Genomic DNA, 17,878 nt, shown 5'->3' on the forward strand with positions numbered 1-17,878 from the left:
TAGTGGTAAATAGTACTGTGGGCAGGGACGGAACCAAAAAATAAAACAAAATCATGGGGGCACAAAAATTTACGCATAATAAACAAACTTAATAATGATGAATTTCTATTAAAAATGAAGAAAGAGTACTGAATTGCCATATTTCAACAATATAGCAACATATTTTTTTCTTTCAAACGCAAACATGAAAAACAACATTAAAAATTAATCTAATAAGGAAGATAAAATAACGTTGATTTTTAAAGTCTAAAGACAACAGTTTGAGAATGAGCTAAATTGCAACTGTTTCTCTTCAATTCTTGGTTCACAATTTTGATCTCTCTATTTTTTTATTTAAATAATTTATATAATTGATTTAAAGTCAGGAAATTTAATTCTCTAAAAATATTCAAACGGTAAATCAAATGCATAACAATTTAATTTTCCAAAAATTGAACGTTAAACCAAAGTCCAGTGCTGAAGTAAGTTTACTGATTGCAATGAAACCACTTATTTGAATAAGTCATTTCAATGATATATCTATATAGGAAACAGAAATCCTAAATTTTTAATGGCATTTTGTTGTACATTATAACTATTGTTATAAGTATATGTATGCGAAATAGTTAAATGTATTTCTGTCCAGTAAGATTGTGAGAGGGGCACAAAACAAAAGCCTAGGTTTCTTAAAATAGAAAATTTTAAGTCAGTAAATACAGTTACTGATTTGGTGGGTTGTGCCGCGAGTCAGAAGCAAACAGATACAGTGAGTTAATTATTATTAGAGGAGGCAAGTTTAATTTTTTTTAACTAAAATATTAAGAAACCATATATATATATATATATATATATATATATATATATATATATATATATTATTGCTAATTTGCTATAATGCGTGTAGAGTAAGAAACACAGTTCAAGCTTGCTTTATTGGATGCTGAAAATTTATGTTACTTGATGTGCTTAACATATCTTCTTTTTTCTTTCTAGTGCACTGTTAAGGTCTATCATTAGAAAGATGAATGTCTCACACCAAATGTGCTGTTCAAAGTCCGATGGTGAAGGTGAATCGTATAAAATACTCAGACAAAACTTCTGTGAGTTCCCTTAATCCTCATAAGTGAACATCCTCCATCTATTTATTGTCTTTAGGACATCTATTAAAGAAGCAAATATAGAAAGTATTTGCTTAAAATAAAAGTATTTACTATGTTAAAATTACACAAGCACACAAATAATTTGATATTTATTTCTTCAAATAGTTGACAACACTTTAATCTATGTTGAGTACACTTTAATTTAATTGTACTTGAAACATTCATTAGCAGGACATTATATCAATAATGTTATGCTATAACTAAACCCCTACATCTACCCCAATTCATGTTTTTGGGGGAAAAAAAGTTAGATGTCTCAGCTCTCTTTCTTACATGTATAACAAGATCAAATGTGACACTTTCTTGGTGCATTCCATTTTTCTTCTTTTATGTATCCGTCCTAATGCGTTGTTTTAAACATTGAATTCTGTCTCAAGCGAAGGTTCATTTTGACGGTATACTTTCCCTGAATAAGAGTTGGGAGTGTATTGGGTCAGAGACCAGAGTATGAAAGGAGGAAATCTCAATTCTATAAATAGAAGAATGATTAAGATTAAAATTAATTCAAATAATTTAACCATTGTGTATAGGTTATATGGTTAAAATTTACTATTCCAATTTCATTTTATGCATGCACTAAATGTTTGATGATAGGTGAGTTTGTTTAAAATAAATAAATAAATTTAAAATAAGTACTTTTTATATAAACATTTTTTAAGAAACAAATAGATTTTGCTTCTTATAATAAATAGAAAATTATTTTTTAAATCAGCAGTTTAAACAAATACATTAAAAAATATAAAATTATTTATTTTATTAAATAAACACTTATTTCAATAAATAAGTTTAAATAAATTGGTCCATAATCAAGTGATTATATATAAATAATTAATATATTGCGGATAACACTTGATCTTTAATAAAAATAATTTTGTTAAAGTTTACTTATTTGTAAGAATAAGTCTATGATTTTTTTTATGAATGGGTGTAAGACAAAAAAAAAAATTGCTAGGATATGTATATGAATTAGGGGTCACTTCATAGTTCACCAACTCTCCTCAACTAAAAGGGATATGTGAAACAAAAATTTACAGATTAAGTAATAAAATCACAAAAAAAAGTGTCATCTTAGAAAAGCACGTTACAGATTCATAAATGTCGTAAATTTTATCATTTAATTTTTTATTACTTAATCTGTAACTTTTATTTTCATGTTGTAATTTTTATAATTGTACTATATATATATATTACTAAAATAAGTTCTAAAATGAACATTAATAAATATTTATGTTGGTTAACAATAATATATGCACTCCAAAAAATTATACCATTCTCATATTATAAAAAGTTTTACATTATTCATCAATCAGCTATCATAATAATTATTTTACTTTGTTACAATATTAGAATTCAACGTAACGAGTTTTAATGCACATGACAGCTATCACAGTTGTGTTGTCTTGTACAAAATCTAAAATGATGATAATTCTTTTAAAAGGAAAAACGATGACAAATTGATAATAGCTTGAGTCAATGAATAGTTGTGAAGGTTTGAATAAATATATAAAATGATTAAATAAATTTTTAAAATATTATTAATTTTAACTTTAAAATATGATTAAAAAAAGCCTAGGCAAATGCATGTCCCTACTAATGTGAAGATTCTAACAATAACATATACTAGTATGCCTTTTTCAGATCAAACTTGAAAAATAAATAAAAAAACTTTGTAATGAGTCAATGAGTCAATGACTATGTAATCTAATAAACAAATAGTGAAATCAACTGCCATTAATACAGTATAATATTTGTGTTTTGAAAAGTTATGTTCCTTCGATTCTATTTGATGTTGGCCAAATTTAAAGTAATAAAAAAAGTGGAAAAAAAATATCATTCGTTAGGGTTCTTTCACTTTTTCGTCAACCATAACTGATTCATGCATCAACCATTAAACTAGTAACGTAGCAGTATGCTATTATTCCTTCACTACAGTATTCCTTAACTTTAATTTATTTATTTTTATTTTCATTAGTAATTATAAAAATATCACATCATTTTAAATATCTTTAAGAAATAAAATAATTTTATAAGTATTAAATAAACAGAAAATAAAATAAAAATATTGTTTTTTGAAACCAAATTAACGAATTGACAATATATAATTCTATATTTGCCTAATTCTCTACTGACCTTTTATTAGAACAAAATTTAAAAAAAAAGTTTAAGAAGTTTCGAAGGAGTTTACAATTACATAATATTTTTTTATATATGAGAAGACAGTGTAAGAGTTTAGATTAACTCAGGCATCCTATCTAATCAAGTGAATTAAATCTTCTTAACATGTATTGTTTATTTAAAAGCATTATGAGTATTTCTGTCTTCTCAACATTCGCATGCTGAAAAAGAAAATAAACACCTGAAACCCTCGGCAAACATGTTACAATTGATTTTCTTTTTCTTCTTAGATTTGTCGTATGTTTTGACCTCAGAATATGATTGTCTATTTTGTTTTTAAACCTTTAGCTAAAAAAATCTGGAATTCTTTTTAGAGAGTAGAAAGCTTGTGCTTTACGCAATATGTCAATATTCATGTCCAAAGTAGACACCATTACAATTTTGTCATAACTTTAATTTCATTGTCATGAATTAATTTAAGAAAAGAGAAAGAGCAAAAGATCAATTTAGTCTTTAAAAGTGTAACTCACTTTCATTTTAGTTTCCGGATTTAATGAAATGAGAAAAAAGTTCTTGAAATTGATCTCTGTCGCCCAAAATTAAAGTCCATATCTATGTTTATTCAAATTTATTTAGTGATAACATTTTTAATATATATATATATATATATATATATATATATATATATATATATAGAGAGAGAGAGAGAGAGAGAGAGAGAGAGAGAGACTTTTTGGTATGAAAAGCATACACGCAAAAATAACGTGGAACAATATTATTTTTAGAAAATATTAATTATAAAAATATAAATTCTAGTTAACAACATATTTTTAAAACTCAAATGTATCATTTCTTAATTTAACATCTTCAATAATCTATGTATGCAACAACGCCTACGATCACTAAAGTACATTTTAATTTTATTTAAACATAACATCTCAATCAACCACAACTTCTTAAACTGAACTTACACATGATATTTTATATATAAAAAAAATCTGTAACAATTAATCTGACAACGTACACTTGCACCAAGTTTTTTTTTTTTAAAAATAAATCATTACAGTTAAGTTTTCATATATTCAATCTTAAATAATTCTTAATAAAAAAAATATTCTGCAACTAAAAAAGTTAATTATATTTTATTATTTAATTGTGGAATTTTAGAAAACTTGTCCTAACTTTAATTTTTTTTTTTATAAAACTATGATCAATTTTACAGTTATGATTAATTCAAATTACTTATTTTCATTTAAAAAATAATTATAATTATAAAATTATAACATTTTACAAAAATAATTATTTCAAATAATTTATTTATATTTATTCATAACATGTTATATAATTACTTTGTATATTCATATTTTAAAGACAATAACATATTATATCAAATCAAATTACAATGTACGCATTTATTAATTATGGCCATGTAAATACTTAAAGCTCTCTCCCCTCTATTTAAGACCCTAATTCCTCTCATCACCTTAATAATCGTCAACACAATTAAACAATCACTTCACACACATAGTTTCTCTCTGAATCTCGCCGGCGAGCGTGATGGTTCTGTCGAAAACCGCGTCGGAGAAAGACGTCTCTATTCATTCCACCTTCGCCTCTCGCTATGTCCGCACCTCTCTTCCCAGGTTCATTTCTACATATATATATACTAATTGATTACTCTGGATCTCTCTCTTTCTGATCGATAGAATGGTGGATCGATGAATGCAGGTTCAAGATGGCGGAGCAATCGGTTCCGAAGGAAGCGGCGTACCAAATCATAAACGACGAGCTAATGCTAGACGGGAATCCGAGGCTGAACCTGGCGTCGTTCGTGACGACGTGGATGGAGCCTGAATGTGACAAACTCATCATGGCTGCCATTAACAAAAACTACGTCGACATGGATGAGTATCCTGTCACCACTGAACTCCAGGCAAGTCCCACACTAATTCATTATTTTCAATCATCAGAGATAAAATTTTCATTTAATCAATTTCTCACATGCGGTTAGATAATTTAAATATTCTTTAAGTGTGATTTAATTTTGTTTTAGTAAAAAAAGGTGAAAAGGAAGAAAAAGAAAGTAGAAAATGATAGTAAGATTTTGTAGGTTGTTTAGTAAAAAATGAGATAAAAAGTTTTAAATTTTGTTTAATTTCCTACTGTGAATGATACCAGAAGATGAAAAGAAAGAAAGAGAAATCATAGTAGCTTATATCAGCGCGGTGTTAGTGGAAAGTTTTTCTTTTCCTATCTTAAGTAAAGTCACGATAGTATCATTTAAAAAAGAAGAAAAAAAAACTGTAATCATGTATCAATTAAAAAATCTCCTAAAATAAAACCATTTCTTTTTTTGCATACAAATCCTACAATCAACAATGCATCTTTTCTTTCTTTCAATATGTGGTGACCCACAATTTACTGTCAGAAATGCACTCTTGGATAGTTAGTCACTTAGTCCTATTATTACTATTATGTGATGATTTCAACAGAATTTTGTTGTTGTATTTTTAAAAAGAGTACCTATAAATATATAACGAGAAAAACGAGCATGTTGGCATCTATTATAATTTTGTTTTTCCTGTGGCATGAAAAATCTTTCACGAGGTTCTATGATTTACATCTTCAAAAGATTTAACTGTACATTATTTGCATGACTAAACTCGAGAACATCAATACGGAGAATAATAATCGAATGCGAACCATATCTCTAAAATCATCCTTGTTTGCAATCACCAATCTACAGAACAATAGAATAGTTTCTCTTAAATTTCTAATTTTTTTTAAGTGAAAAGATATTGCTTACTATTTATTTAATCATAATTTCTTTTTATACCCTTTATTTCTCATCCGCGGGCTTTGCTTTTCTCTCTGTTATACCCATATTTCATAATTGTGGGACCTGTGAATTAGGGGCCCACATGGAAAAGAAGGCAAGCCCTTAATCAATGGCAAGCAATCAGAAAGTCCTTTGGTTCAATCAAAATACATTGGGCCAGTCTTTTGTTTTGACAATTGGGACCGACTTGGTAGTAGACAAATAGAAGAACAATAGATCTATCATAGAGGGGAAAAAAAAGAAGAATTTTGGTATAATTGGATTAGATTTAAAACTAATTATTAGATAGAAAAAAAATTAGTAGAAACTTTACTGTCGATCATAATGAAAGGTGGAGAGGTTGGTTTCAGTTTTGATGCGCGACAAGTTTAGATTTTCGTCTTTAAGTGATAGAATAAATAAAGACAAATTAAGTTTTGTATTGAAGGGTGGAACTAAAATCTAAAATATCCAAAAATCCAACCTCATTCACTTCGTTGTCAACTTACTGTCCATGTCCCACGTGATACCTAGTATAAAAAATTTAAAAAATTGTACCAACAGTTAAGTGAAATTCATCTTAACCATAGAAAAAAGTATATCATATTTTTCTTTTATCTACACTTACAAATTATGTCAATATAATCACATGAGCTAACAAGGTGGAAGAGACCAAGTCGGCAAGCATGTGGCGTCTAAGCAGTAACTGTATCCATACACGTAATAATTTAACTACATCATACTAGCTTGGGAACATGTCAATATTTGGATGATATAGGATTTACAGGAATTAAAATAAGTGATGTTATATGTAAAGAACTTGTACTAATTGGCAGTCTAGCAAATCTAACTTGCCATTATTCTCTGATTCTCCTACTAATTATAAATTTGTAATAAAAATACAAAAAAAAAATATTACATCATACTTGCTCTATAAAATAAAATGGTTGAAAGTTACACTATTTTTAAAAATATACAGGACAAAAATGATTTCACATTTCTAAGGAGTGTATATACTGGGGAGAGAAGAAAGAACCAAGAAGGAAAAAAAATATAATAAATAGATAGAATGGAGAGTAAAGTAATACTACCTCTATTTTATTATTTGTTCTGCTTATAAGATTTTCTTTTAAAAGTTTAGTACATTAATTATTTTTATCATATAATTTCCTTAATTAATTATAACATTCTCTCTTCAAATATTAATTACTTTTTGGTGAGAAACAATTAAGTAGAGAGAAAAATTAAGGATAATTTTAAAAGAAGAGTATAAATAATTAATAAATTTAATAAGATTAATTAAATTAATTATTTTTCTTAAAGAATGTGAATTAATTTAAAGAATCTTATATATAGAAACACAGGTAATAATAAATATGAAAAAAATAGAATTGAAAAATATACTGCTCAATAACAACGTTTTAATATTAAAAACTTCTCATCCAACTTAAAGTTCACTCCACCTCGCCGCTTTAACAATAAGCACATGTATAATAGGCAATGTTGACAATATATCCCATGTTTTCTAAAAGTAGCCAGCTATGTACATGTGCTCTAATTATGGAGAGTGTAATGTTACCATTCAAACTTGTATGCTTGCAGAACCGGTGTGTTAACATGATAGCTCACCTTTTCAATGCACCACTCGAAGAGTCAGAAATTGCAGTTGGTGTTGGCACGGTTGGCTCATCAGAGGCCATAATGTTGGCTGGGTTGGCATTCAAAAGGAGGTGGCAGAATAGAAGGAAACAAGAAGGGAAGCCTTATGACAATCCCAACATTGTCACTGGTGCCAATGTTCAGGTACACAAAAAAATACTTGAATGTTCTGCCACTGAAATTTTAGCATTGTTGAAAATTGTTTTTTTTCCCAAGAGTCTAGCACTAATAATATAAAGAGAAATGGTTGCGATATACTTTCTGTTCAGTTAAAATTTAATGAAAATTACAAAATTTTATCGGCTCCATTTTCTATTTAATTAGTCTCTTTCATGATTTTGTAACACTTAATAAATTTAATCAATAATAAAAAATATGTTAGAAAGAGTATATTAGAGAGTCTTACTAGCACTCCTCTGGTGAAGGTTTGCTGGGAGAAATTTGCAAGGTACTTTGAGGTGGAGCTGAAAGAGGTGAAGCTGCGTGATGGATACTATGTAATGGACCCTGAAAAAGCAGTGGAAATGGTGGATGATAACACCATTTGTGTTGCTGCTATCCTTGGTTCCACTCTGAATGGAGAGTTTGAAGATGTCAAACTTTTAAATGATCTCCTGGTGGAAAAGAATAAGGAAACTGGGTTTGTATTGCACATATTGATTGAGTCTTAACTGCTTCCTATTTTGTGAACCTAGTTTAAGGTACTTTAATTTAGACTTGGAATTGACATGTGAAATTAATTATTGGTAGATGGGACACTCCAATTCATGTGGATGCAGCCAGTGGTGGATTCATTGCACCTTTTCTCTATCCTGAGCTTGAGTGGGATTTTCGGTTGCCACTAGTGAAGAGCATCAATGTTAGTGGACACAAATATGGTCTAGTCTATGCTGGAATTGGTTGGGTCATTTGGAGAAGCAAGGAAGACCTTCCTGAGGAACTCATTTTCCACATTAACTATCTAGGAGCTGATCAACCCACCTTCACCCTCAACTTCTCCAAAGGTAATTGAAGCACTCAATTGGTGCAATAACTACTAACTAGATAAAATTGACCTTAATTATTCTTTTCCCTTTGTACCACTAATTAGTATATGCATATTGATCACTACTAGTACTAGGTACTAATTTCTTCCATGAAATATGCAATGCAGGTTCTAGCCAAGTTATTGCTCAGTACTACCAACTAATTCGACTGGGTTATGAGGTATTAAGACATCCATGTAGACAAAGCTTAAATCAAATTGCTTGAATCCTTAACATCAAATCCTTAAATCAATGACAGATGAGTGTTTTGGTTACCTGAAATTACTTCTATTAAGAATGTGTCTTGAAATTTTAACAAATGTTTGTTTTAAGAACGATGTGGCATTACTTTACACTTGCAAATCTCACACTTTAAACTATAACATTTTTAAAAAAAATTATTGAATAATATGATCTTAAACTTTTTTCTTAAACATGATTGCATTATATTAATTGGAATTTAATTAATTACAATACATTCAGAATATAAAGATTTTTTACATGATCATGTAATCATGAACTGTCACTATAGTTATAATAATAATTACATTAAAAGTCAAAGGCAGGACTATTTGTAATTACATGTGAATGTTAAAATGATAGTATATCAAAATTAAAGTCTATTAATTGAATTTGCAGGGATATAAAATGGTGATGGAAAACTGCAGAGACAACATGACAGTGCTTAAGGAAGGACTGGAGAAAACAGGAAGGTTTGAGATTGTATCCAAAGACATTGGTGTTCCATTGGTGGCATTCACTTTGAAAGACCACACCCACTTCAATGAATTCCAAATCTCTGATATGCTGAGGCGCTATGGTTGGATAGTGCCAGCATACACAATGCCCCCAGATGCACAACATGTGACAGTGCTCCGTGTTGTGATTAGGGAGGACTTTTCTCGCACCCTCGCGGAGCGTCTTGTGATTGATGTCACCAAAGTGTTGCACGAACTGGATTTGCTTCCAGCTAGGGTGATCAGCACCAACACCATAACGGTTACTGGTGAATCAGGTGAAGAAAATGAGGAAAAAGTGCTGTTTGCCAAGAAGAGTGAAATAGAGACACAAAGGGAAATCACTTCAGTTTGGAAGAAGTTTGTGATGGAGAGGAAGAAGATGAATGGTGTTTGTTAGAGCCTTGTTTTTGGATCATTTTTTGAGCTACTTATGGAGACCGGACCAGAACATGCAATTCCTGTGTGAGTACGTGTGCCTACAACCTTTCTAGTTTGTAGGCACAAATTTTACTACAAACTTTATTACTATTATATATCGTGTGGAGGATGCAGTAATTCCCTTCCCCAATAACATAGCGTACTTTAGATATGCTGAAATTGTTGAAAGATAAAAATTTTATCTCATCATAGAAAAGCTTGAACGTACCGTTGAATCTCAAGATAGTAATCTCGCTTTTAAAATCAGATGAGATTTTTATTTTGCTCGCAAATAGAGAGGATTATGAGCGCAATGATGAATTAATTAATCAGTAATCACACATACACACACTCTCAATCTTTCCTCATTTACAATGATCATGATGTGCACGCAGTATCTTTCGACATTGATGATTGTATGTGTAATGTGTTGTTGTTCAATTATAAATAGAGTTTTATTTCAATATTATGCATAGTTTTATGCAAACTTTTTCCGTGTATTATTGAGGCAAAACTTCAATTTTAATTAAAGAATAACGTAAACACCTACTAGTGTAAAACTATATGTAAGTTTTGTACAGATTTGAAGGGTAATTTAAAAAAGTACAAATTATTAACAAATTTTAATGATACTAACTAAATTAATCATCTCCCTTAATTCTTATAAATTATTTAAAATGTTTATTTTTATATAGGTATAAAGGTAATAAATGAATTTTTTTTTCTACATATAAGAAAATAGATCACTCTTTTTTAGATATATTACTTATTTTCTTTTATACTCTTAACTAATGTTAAGTCTATTATTGAGACATTAACTATTTCTTCAAGCAACTAGTATTATTTTTGGTCCAAGGGAGAATCTCTCATTAAAGATATTGTTATTTGCAATATCATGTTGATTAATTCCTAGAAAAATCAAATATCAACATATTTAATGTAAATGCTTCATGCGTTACTTATAAATGAATATTTTTTAAAAATACTTATAAATAAATATCATCACATCCTAATAATTGAACTTAAATTAAATTAACACTAATAACATAAAAAAATGTTTTACATAATGATAACTATAACTTTTTGCAACAACATAATACTTTATTTATAAAAAAATATACATTATTACAATGTATTAAATATTTGTCAATCAAATTACAGCATTAAAATTGTAAAAAAAAAAATATAACAACTTTATAATTTATATCTTTCACCAAAAGCAACAAATATTTTATTATTAATAATTAATTAATAAATATAACAGCTTTAATATTTTTAAGAGAAAACTTCAATATATAAATGAGCAAATTACAATTGAAAAAATAATAATTTTTTTTTTATAAATAGTAAAAATATCACATCGAAACTTCTTACTTACTTTCCAGAGGTTATAGAAAAGATTGTGTCCCATTAGGCGGAAATGGCTAAAGTAATTGAATTTGAGATGAAGAAGAATGGCCTTGATTATTAGTCTATGTTACTATTATAAATCACGGTATTGACCCGTCTAAGTAGTGAGCCACCTATTTATATTTATATTAGGTAAATAATCAAGAACAGTGACTGAGCTGTAGTAGTGATCAAGTAATTATAAGAACTTTGAAGAGTACTAGGACTTCCACTTGTACCACAAAATCATCATTTGACAATGACAATCCCAGAGATATCTACAGTAGCATTTCAACAAATAACTTGTCTTGCCCCCAAAATACATTTGTATTTGTCTTTCAGAACAAAAATCTCTCAAAAAGATATAAGGAAAGGAAAATGAATGTGATGTGTCTCTGTGTATTAACTAAGCTGATGAAAACACCTTTCATTAATGATCATTTTACAATTTACATGCTCATTTGGCTACAATTCCTCATCAGAGTATTAGAACTCTTGTGCTCAACATTAGCCATATTCAATAAATTCAATTACAGCGTATAGTAGAATCAATATTGACAAACTTTTGCCATTCAGAAATTCAAGATTACGAGCACTAGAGAAAAGGAACAGTTACAATACAAATACATCCAGCCAGACCTTCCTTTTCCACTTAAGCATATAAAACTACCTATGCCACTTCCTTGTGGCTAGATCATTACATAAATTTCCTATATTTCATTCATTATTCAGTTGTTTTCACCATTTGTCACTCAATCATAGTCATAGAGGTCAAAAGGACATAGGCATAAAATGATACACAACACCAGCAAACTTGATACTTCAATACCAGTTTCTAAATAATGCCCACCCAAAAATGGTAGTAGTAGATAAGTAACCGAGTATTTTTAGATAGTTGAACATCAAGATGATGTGTCTACAATAATGTTCTAATGACAAAAAAAATATTGTAAGAAAGATGAATCTTACAGCCTTTGTAAGTTAAAATGCTATCAACAAGCATATTGGATGATTCTCATCACTGGCAATCATTTTTAAAGGAAAGTAGGAGATCTAAACTGCAGATTATCGAATCTAGGGAATTCACAATCAATCTACAAAACCATGCAGTAATACAAAAACACATTGCAGGTTGAGATTAAAATAGACAATGGTTCTACATGGTGGCTTGTCACATGTAGCAGCAAGAGTTTATATGTGACTTATTATATGAAAAAGAGAGAGAGAGAGAGAGAGAGAGAGGAAGGATCAAGAGTAGAATGACTCAAGCAATACACATTACCAGGACCAGGAACTAGGATTACAAAAGGTTCACTTATTTCCTACAGTTGTAAAACAGAATAAACTATGCATGGGGACCAATCACCTAGGGGCCAAGACTCGTGCATCTGCCCTCTCATCAGTAACTAATACGATAACTAAGAAATACAATTAAGTTAACTAAAATAAATTCGCCCTCATACTTTACTGTAAACTAGAGAAAAAACCAACAATCTTTCTATAAAAAATATGAAGGGTTTTATTTCTTATTTACTTATGTTATTTATTTATAAAAATGTATAACTTAGTAGTTAAGTAGAAGGTAAGATGCTTTGGTAAAACTATCCCCAAGTTCAAATTGTCTGTCTGAATAAAAAGGACAAGGTCTAATGACAAAAGCTGATAGTAGCAAGTGGTACTACAATGAAATGCGCTATGCTGAGGCCTGGGAACCCTTCATTCATCAATAAAATTGTGAAACAACACCATATATATCCACTACCACTGTCCATTAATACCCTGATCACAAAATTCTAAAATAAATAACGAGAATGTTGGAGATGCAAGAAACAATACCATTTTCCAACTCAATATATATATAATTTGTCATCAGAGAATCAAGATTTACATTAAGTAGGAAAGATATGCCCATCAAGAAAATAGAAAAACCCATTATCCCAGTTTCAATAACTGAAAACCATATATAAAGCTGAGGCATTATTTCTTCATATATAAAGTGTATATTTCTGTAAGTGGGAGATACAAAACCTGTATTGCCATGAGGAGGGCAAAGGAGAAACTCCAGAGAAATCTCCATCTTTATTATACCATGGTAACTTAATTCAAATTATCCAAAGAAAGCTTGTTTAGCATCAATTGCTTAATGCTCACCCTATAATTGGGCATCAATTAGAAGTAGAAAAATGATCTATCTCAAGTTACATAACCTTCCCTACATTGTCTTTGACATTTCACACCAACATCTTGAATTGCTCCGCAGGATGAGATGAACCCCTCCAATTAAATTTGTGCCAAAATGTGTAAGCCAGCACTCTGCCATGAATTGTGAGCACTAGAGGCAGAATTGCAACAACCCCAAAACTTCTTTCTCAAGGCCCTTAAATTGCATGTTATTGTCATTTACATACACGAACAAATGAATACATATCTCTCTCTATTTACAATATGAGTCAATAATTAAAAATGGCCTGGTCCCAGCCAAAGACTTCCATCAGACTATATCTCCAAGATTGAAGCTGTTCTCTGATGTGGAGGTAGAGATGGTGATTATACCATCACAGTCAGATACACTATCTTGCAAACTCAGTAATAAGTGGGAGTGGGAAGTACTAAAACCGGTGGACGGCTTGGTTCTTGGGACAAGAGGCACTTCAGCCTCACCCACGAGGATCTGAACCACACCCCTCATAGTAGGTCTAGTCAATGGGTCAGGGTGAGAACAAGCTAGCCCAACCAAGAGCATCTTCCTCATCTCCCCTTCATCAAACTCGCCCTCAAGCCTCGGATCAGCAGCCATTAGCAACCTAGCTTCCTGGTGCAAACTCCAAACCCATTCTACTAAATTGCAGCTAATCCCACCTTTACCACCCCCATTGGCATCCTTCTCTATCGGTCTTCTCCCACTGGCCACCTCAAGAACCACTGCACCATAACTAAACACATCAGTTTTCTCCGTAGCCTTCCCCGTAAGAAGATACTCAGGTGCCAAGTACCCCATTGTCCCCGCAGCCACCGTGGCATCCGGCGACTTATCATGCTCAGTTTGCCTCGCCAAACCAAAATCTCCCAACCTGGCATTGAACCCTTCATCCAACATTATGTTACTAGTCTTAATGTCCCTATGAATCACCTGATTCTCACACTCTTGATGCAAGTAGGCCAATGCCGAAGCCACACCCAACAAAATCTTGCCTCTATGAGCCCAGGGAAGCGGCGTTCTAGCCTCAAACAAAGCCTTATCCAAACTCCCATTAGGCATCAAGTCATACACCAGTAAAATCTCCCCTTTCTCATGGCACCACCCTTGAAGCCGAACAAGATTCCGATGCCTCAAGCTCCCGATGATAGACAACTCAGACAAAAACTCATTCTTCCCCTGACTACAATGGCTGCACCTCTTCACTGCTACAATGTCCCCATTCTCCGGCAAAACCCCCTTATACACAGTCCCAAACGCGCCATGACCAATGATCCTATTCGCATTGAAGCACTTGGTAGCAGAATTCAGCTCCTTGTAGCTAAACTGCTTCGGCATTCTAATGATCTCCGAACCAAGTGAATCAAACTTTTTAACACGCTTAAACTTCTTAGAGTAAAACCAAATCAAGGCACCAGCAAAAAGAGCCAAAACAAATGCCCCAGCAGTAACAACACCAGCAACCGCTCCCATGTTTTGCTTACACAACCCATTATGGCAAGACGATTTGCTTTTGCTCTCTTTCTCTTCACTATGCGAAGGAGCCAAAGAAGGAGGAGGCGCGAACTTCACCGAATTCTCCGTCGGGTTCATCAAGCTCACCGCCGGCGGAGGAGGCGCCGCCGCCGCCGCCGCAAAAGACGAGCCAAAACTCCACCACTCTATTCTGTGAATCTCGGTGCTACCTTGCGTTGAAGCAGAGAACCCCACATACATAAAATCATTCAAATACTTGTCCACGTCGAGATTCATCGTCAAAACGGGATCTTTCGGTTTGAGATTGGAATACGAAACCCACACGCTTAACCCTTTGCTCGATCCATCGAACTCGATCCATGCGTTGATTAGGTCACCACTCTTCAGATCGACCCCAACGTTCGCCAAATCACCAACCTCGCTCGAAACGACGCTGTTTAAGTCCACACCAACGTGGTTCCCATTAATGTCCTTAAACTCCACGTCCATGAGCGTATCAAACTCCACGGCGATGAAGCCTCCGCCATCGGCGGCTGCGCTGAGGCCGAGAAACCCGCCGGCGTCGCCGATGGTGTCGTCGTCCGGCGAGAGGACGAAGGCGAGGCCGCCGCCGATGGAGGAGGGGTTGAGGTTGGTGACGGAGAAGGAAAAGAAGGTGGTGAAGCTCGCCGGAAAACGGTTTCCGGGTTGGCGGAATCTGACAGGACGGGAGTAAAGGGCTCTGCCGGCGCTGGAGGTTGGAACGGCGAGGTCGCGCGTGAGGCTGACGGTGGCGTTGTTTAAGTGGGCGTCGCCGAGGAGCTTGAGGCTTCCCAAAGTTAACGTTCCGAAGTCGAACTCGGTGGCGGCGGTTACGAAACTGAAGAAACAGAAAATAGATAGTATTGAGGGGAAGCAGAGAAGCGACATTGGCGAAACGGTATTGAAAGTGAAAGAGAAAACGTGAGACTGAGATTAGAAAATTCACGGGTAGAGAGAGAAAGACAAAGTGGAAGATGAAGACAGGTGCAGGTGCGTGCCCACTCTCTCACAACGGTTATTTCCTTTGTTTCTTCGCAATAATATATCCATTTTCTTAGACTCATGTGCATTAAGTTCTTTTGTGCTCTTGTTTTTTTCAAGAGATTCATATGTATTTAACTCACACACGGAACCTTGTGCTACCAGCATTTTGTTAGCAGCAGAATTTAGCTTCTATATTTAAGTTTTATAGATGAAAAAATTATAATATATTTTAAGATTTTATTTCCTAAATATGTTAATGTTCCACCACTTCTCTCCTATAATTTAATCTATATCAATCAATCTATTTTTGAATTTCTTCATAAATTTTTGTATAAGGCCAAATTGCCTCTATTCAGTGGCATGCTGTGCTACGACTTGGATATAAATATTTTTTTGCATCATTATACAATTATTCCACTTCAAGATTAGGGGCTTTGGTCATGAATCATGATTTATAATAATGGAGGTGGTGTTTTTTTTTACTGCTTTCTGGTTAGGAACCATATGATGAATTTAAGTGCATATTTAATTATGTTTAATGATTGAGATAAAACTTATGTTTAAGAAAGGTGGTAGTAAGCTATAAAGGAAGTGTGACTTTGCGTATGAATGCGTTCAACTGCAGACAAATTCTTTGCTCAAGTCAAGGCCTCTCGTGGTCACGGACATGTGCACTCACAGATGAATCTATCATTTTCCTATTTTTTTATCATTAATTATCATAAATAATATATTTTTATATCTTCAAAAAATAAATTTTTTATACTTTCCACATTAAAGGTTAAGGGATAAAATGTAAAATGTGTTTACATTAAAAACACAAAATATGTTTATTTAGATAAAAAAAAAATTGTCTGCCTGACTCACTCTTCAAGTTATGTATATAGTGGATAAGATAAAAAAAATTGTTATTTTATGAGTTTAATTGTAGTGTATTACTTGCGTTAAAAAAAATTTATATTGCTAATCAATTATAAATTTTCCTATTATTGAAAATTATTAACATTTTTTGTTAATAATTTTAAAAATTACTTATGTGTTTAGTGATATTGGATTAAAAAGAGATAATTCAAGTAGAAAAAGTACCAAAATTAAGAAAGTAATAGTTAAATTCAATTATCTAAATATGTTAATTAAGATTCAATTTTCTGTTGTTTCAGTATTTTTATACTTCAAAGGGAATAACATAAACTGCTAGTTGAAAAGTACTTAGTGCAAACCATTTAATAATATGATACATCATCCTCATTTATATATAAACAAACAAAAACAATTATTTTTACATAAATTAAAAAAATAAAATTATTTAATTTTATTAATCTCAAGTAAAAAATAAGATTATTTTTAAAATATATTTTATTAAAATTTGATATCATAAAAATAATAAAGTCTTTAAAAATAAAGTTACAATAAAATGAATGGTTAAATAAGAATCAATTAATTGTCATGATATATTCACGTACACAACAATTCACGTACACAACAATCAGAAAATAAAATTACAATTACTGTCAATTTTTCCTGATGATTTATCTCTCTGTAATTGTAAGTTCACTAAATGTTTTTCTTTTTAATAAATTCACTTATAATTTGTAGAGTAAAAAAACAAAAGAAAAATCGTAAAGATGCTAACACGAGAGCTATGTAAATGGAAAGACTTTTAGCACATCGAAGATATAGTGCTCTTCACCAGAGAAACATGAATTTTAAAACTTGAATAAGTTATTTTAAAAGAAAGTGATTCAGACTTCTATTAAAACATTCCTCCATCTAAAATTCGAGTTCACATTAACATTTATATGTATACTACTTTTTATACATTATACAATCAAATTGCATGATCGAATTCTGAATTTATAACTACGTTAAGCATTTAAATGATAATTTTTTATTATTCA

General features: G+C 31.5%; 2 protein-coding genes across 2 annotated transcripts; one reads left to right on the forward strand and one right to left on the reverse strand.

Annotated features, from left to right (window-relative positions):
- The first annotated feature begins 4,721 nt into the window (after window positions 1-4,721).
- LOC114384284 (glutamate decarboxylase 1-like) lies at window positions 4,722-10,177 on the forward strand. Its single transcript, XM_028343946.1, has 7 exons — window positions 4,722-4,897; window positions 4,983-5,187; window positions 7,675-7,875; window positions 8,157-8,371; window positions 8,482-8,735; window positions 8,885-8,937; window positions 9,396-10,177. The coding sequence occupies exons 1-7, from the start codon at window positions 4,812-4,814 to the stop codon at window positions 9,891-9,893; spliced, it is 1,512 nt and encodes a 503-aa protein (XP_028199747.1). The 5' UTR covers window positions 4,722-4,811; the 3' UTR covers window positions 9,894-10,177.
- A 3,185-nt stretch (window positions 10,178-13,362) lies between these two features.
- Window positions 13,363-16,110, reverse strand: LOC114384283 (L-type lectin-domain containing receptor kinase VIII.1-like). The gene has a single exon (XM_028343945.1). The coding sequence runs from the start codon at window positions 15,882-15,884 to the stop codon at window positions 13,794-13,796; it is 2,091 nt and encodes a 696-aa protein (XP_028199746.1). The 5' UTR covers window positions 15,885-16,110; the 3' UTR covers window positions 13,363-13,793.
- Between the last annotated feature and the right edge of the window lie 1,768 nt (window positions 16,111-17,878).

This window comes from Glycine soja, chromosome 14 (genome assembly GCF_004193775.1).
Source record: "Glycine soja cultivar W05 chromosome 14, ASM419377v2, whole genome shotgun sequence".
NCBI classification, from domain to species: Eukaryota; Viridiplantae; Streptophyta; class Magnoliopsida; order Fabales; family Fabaceae; genus Glycine; species Glycine soja.

Excerpts from the sequence above, each read along its gene's own strand:
- LOC114384283 (XM_028343945.1), bottom strand. The coding sequence starts at position 15,884 with ATGTCGCTTCTCTGCTTCCCCTCAATACTATCTATTTTCTGTTTCTTC.
- LOC114384284 (XM_028343946.1), top strand. The coding sequence starts at position 4,812 with ATGGTTCTGTCGAAAACCGCGTCGGAGAAAGACGTCTCTATTCATTCC. Across the intron at positions 7,876-8,156 it reads TCACTGGTGCCAATGTTCAG|GTTTGCTGGGAGAAATTTGC; the intron begins GTACACAAAAAA and ends CCTCTGGTGAAG. Across the intron at positions 8,938-9,395 it reads TAATTCGACTGGGTTATGAG|GGATATAAAATGGTGATGGA; the intron begins GTATTAAGACAT and ends TTGAATTTGCAG.